The 4,049-nt window shown below is 47.5% G+C and overlaps 1 protein-coding gene across 1 annotated transcript; it reads left to right on the top strand.

The window, feature by feature from the left end:
* The first annotated feature begins 1,763 nt into the window (after positions 1-1,763).
* LOC136443015 (calphotin-like) lies at positions 1,764-2,630 on the top strand. The gene has a single exon (XM_066440063.1). It carries the CDS (start codon positions 1,764-1,766, stop codon positions 2,628-2,630), a length of 867 nt encoding a protein of 288 aa, XP_066296160.1.
* The last annotated feature ends 1,419 nt before the right edge of the window (positions 2,631-4,049 follow it).

Genomic DNA, 4,049 nt, shown 5'->3' with positions numbered 1-4,049 from the left:
CTTGAGGCACCGTGGCCCCCGGATAGGGGCCAGCCGGGGAACCTATGCCCAATTTTTCTAAAATCCCTCTACACAGATATCATTTCCCCAAGAACTAACTAGATTATATACCACACATTGCCAGTTGTTCTGCACCATCAATGTAGGCTTTATATTTTATGATCTATTCAAATACTTTATTCCAGGTTGTTAACATTGATTAATAGGAGGATTACTTGGTATGGCCAAGACTTTTCTTGTTCTTCCAACTTTTTGTAGTGGTGCTCCTAGATTTTTGCTGGTGCCCCTAACTTTTTTGGGTTAGGGGCACAGTGCTCCTAGACCTAAAAGTTAGTCTGGAGCCCTGCAATTAAAATCAGTTGACTGGTTTTGATATTCCCGTTCTAGAAGGCGGCATTCATCGGGCTCAAGCCTGAATTTACCCGGATTTTTCTACAGGATTCGAAACGCTGACATTGGGGGCATACGCAACACAAATTTCCTTTAATTTGAACGAGGGGATCGTTTTGAAACTATTTATGACATTTGAACAGATTCACAGGCCGGCCGGCATCGGCTCGCAGCAGGAGCCCGAGGAGGCGTCCGGTAACCCGATACCCCCTTAGTGATTGGGACTTTACCTTAGCGACGGACCAGCGTGCAATTTAGCTATTGTTCAAGGCAGTTTTTTTCACTAGTCATAATCCTATGCTAGCGTGAACTTTGGATTTATTCGAAATGATGTACCTGTAAATACTTGTGTTAATTTGACTTCAGTAACCAAGAATTTTCTTTCCATTTCTTTTTCAAGCATGACAAGGCATGGCATCAGGCCAAACGGATTGCCAGCTCTGGTGGCTGGCTTTGGTGATCTGGTGGAAGTGGTCACCAGCACAGAAGATGGTTTGCTATAATTTGATTTCCCCCGAAAATGCCTTTTTAATTAAACAGACAGAAAGATAGGTCTATCCAAGGTGGTATAAAGTTGTATAATAAAGGGCTACTGACCAACCTCAATGTGTATACTGTGTCAAAAGACCTGTTGGTCATTTCTATAACAACAGAATAATGATTCTTTTTAGATACATATAGCAAATGACAAGGCATTATGACACAATATACACCAAATAATAGGTGCATCAACAACATTGATATCATATATCCTATATTAGAATCGATCTCATAATGCTGAAGCGTTTTACATAATACCAATTTCACACAGACAATATGTTGAAACAATTATTTGCAATCTTGGCATGTCAAATATTTCTGACATCTTCTCTAATCCAGTCTATCCATGATCAGTCCTCCATGCTGTGTCTTTTTCTGATTGGTCAATGTCTCTGTGTCTATGTCCTGATTGATCAACATGATCTAGCCATATAGGGCTGTGGACAGTTCCACTTCAAAACAGTAAAAGTTTTTTTTAGCCAAGGAACGTTGCACGTTTAGAAGAAGAGCCCTCTCTCCTTACATATTGGAACGGACAAACAGGTCGTTTATTGCAGTAATTGAACACTTCAGATATATCATTTACAACTTGTGGCACTTTTATAACGTTACAGTATCATCATAACCAATATGAATTGGAGCCTTATGATTGGTCGATATCATCAGGCTATATGATAATGATGTATTATGTTAACAATGACAAAAAATGAAAATATTATCTAAATTTGGATTCATTGTAGAAAAAATAAGGTGTTGCGTTATGTAGCATTACAGATTATATTTTCTATTCCACTACAGCAGAAATTCAGGGGAATATCTCTGCACTAGAGGGAATGTGCAGACTTGCAGTCACCAACCAACCTGCTGTGCACGTTCCCGCGGCCGTGCTCATTCCTAATGCGGCCCAGACGGACCCTGCGACCAGGACAGAGCACGTTCCCGCGGCCGTGCTCATTCCTAATGCGGCCCAGACGGACCCTGCGACCAGGACAGAGCACGTTCCCGCTGCCGTGCCCGTTCCAGATGCGGCCCAGACGGACCCTGCAGCCGAGACAGAGCACGCTGCCGTGCCCGTTCCAGATGCGGCCCAGACGGACCCTGCGACCAGGACAGAGCACGTTCCCGCTGCCGTGCCCGTTCCAGATGCGGCCCAGACGGACCCTGCGACCAGGACAGAGCACGTTCCCGCGGCCGTGCTCATTCCTAATGCGGCCCAGACGGACCCTGCGACCAGGACAGAGCACGTTCCCGCTGCCGTGCCCATTCCAGATGCGGCCCAGACGGACCCTGCGACCAGGACAGAGCACGTTCCCGCTGCCGTGCCCGTTCCAGATGCGGCCCAGACGGACCCTGCGACCAGGACAGAGCACGTTCCCGCTGCCGTGCCCGTTCCAGATGCGGCCCAGACGGACCCTGCGACCAGGACAGAGCACGTTCCCGCTGCCGTGCCCATTTCAGATGCGGCCCAGACGGACCCTGCGACCAGGACAGAGCACGTTCCCGCTGCCGTGCCCGTTCCAGATGCGGCCCAGACGGACCCTGCGACCAGGACAGAGCACGTTCCCGCGGCCGTGCTCATTCCTAATGCGGCCCAGACGGACCCTGCGACCAGGACAGAGCACGTTCCCGCTGCCGTGCCCGTTCCAGATGCGGCCCAGACGGACCCTGCGACCAGGACAGAGCACGTTCCCGCTGCCTAGCCCATTTCAGATGCGGCCCAGACGGACCCTGCGACCAGGACAGAGCACGTTCCCGCTGCCGTGCCCGTTCCAGATGTGGCCCAGACGGACCCTGCGACCAGGACAGAGCACGTTCCCGCGGCCGTGCTCATTCCTAATGCGGCCCAGACGGACCCTGCGACCAGGACAGAGCACGTTCCCGCTGCCGTGCCCATTCCAGATGCGGCCCAGACGGACCCTGCGACCAGGACAGAGCACGTTCCCGCTGCCGTGCCCGTTCCAGATGCGGCCCAAACGGACCCTGCGACCAGGACAGACCCTGCAGCCGGGACGGGCCCTGCGGCCAGGACAGGCCCTAGCAGCAGGGGGATATTTGCCCCAGGGATTCATCTAACAGGTACAGTATTAGGTGCCAAATGTTGATAGTCTTATCATGAAATGCAGCTGATTCATTAACTTTCCGTTTTAGTCATGCAAATCAGGGGTCCAAAATCGGATCATTTTGATAATTCATTAGGACTAACCACAAAACAAAGATGACATTGGAAAACAAAAAATGTGTTCTCAAATTATCATGTAGACAACATTAAAAAACCAGACACAGACCAAATCTTAAATATTGATTGTATCGTTTATAGTGGAATATTTACAGCTACCCTACTCAAACCATCAACCTTCCAACTCTTGCCCTACTGTTTTCAACCAGTGCCTTCAACCGTTCGCCTATTTCCCCATCCCCACCTGCTTCTACTCCTCACAGGCAAACTACGCACCTTTTTTCAATTATTCCTCATTATATACTCCTGCCCATTATATACTCCTGATCCTCCAAGCATACATGCTTTGCTACACACTTCTTCTTCTTAAGTAGATCACATCTCCTCTGATTCGTTACAATAAACAACTTAGTTAATTACTAGAAGTCACCTGTCTGAGGCGCACAAGGACAGGTGTAGCACTGCGAATAATGATGCAGAAATCATCTGATATAATCTATGCAAATGAGGACTTACACATTATCTATGTTAGATTTTTCTAATCAGGAAAATCAAACTATTAATGTCATATGATATGTGTTTCCATGGTAGGTCCCCCACGGATGCTTAATCGATTCAGGGTTCGCCATGGCAAGGCCTTACCATCTACCTCCCGTGGCCAGGGTCAGAACTTTCCTGGCTCCCCCGTGGTGTTTCAATCAAAAGTAAGCTTTTTAAAAATATTTCTGACATTGCCTATTGACATAAGTACTCGATTGTGTGGTCGAGAGAGAACAATATTATGCTCACTACACTGTTTATACTTGTCACTTGTAGTGGTTTCTCAATATGTCAGAAAATATTTCAGAAACACTTAGGAGGACTTTGTTTCTTAATCATTGTGAATGGGTACATACAGGATACTTCTGTTTTACTGCCACGTAAATATATACATGTAACAGTA

The sequence above is a fragment of the Branchiostoma lanceolatum genome, chromosome 10 (genome assembly GCF_035083965.1).
Source record: "Branchiostoma lanceolatum isolate klBraLanc5 chromosome 10, klBraLanc5.hap2, whole genome shotgun sequence".
NCBI lineage: Eukaryota > Metazoa > Chordata > Leptocardii > Amphioxiformes > Branchiostomatidae > Branchiostoma > Branchiostoma lanceolatum.
Note: the sequence above shows the minus strand (reverse complement) of the source record. Positions and strands in the feature narration are given on the sequence as shown.

Excerpts from the sequence above, each read along its gene's own strand:
- LOC136443015 (XM_066440063.1), top strand. The coding sequence starts at position 1,764 with ATGTGCAGACTTGCAGTCACCAACCAACCTGCTGTGCACGTTCCCGCG.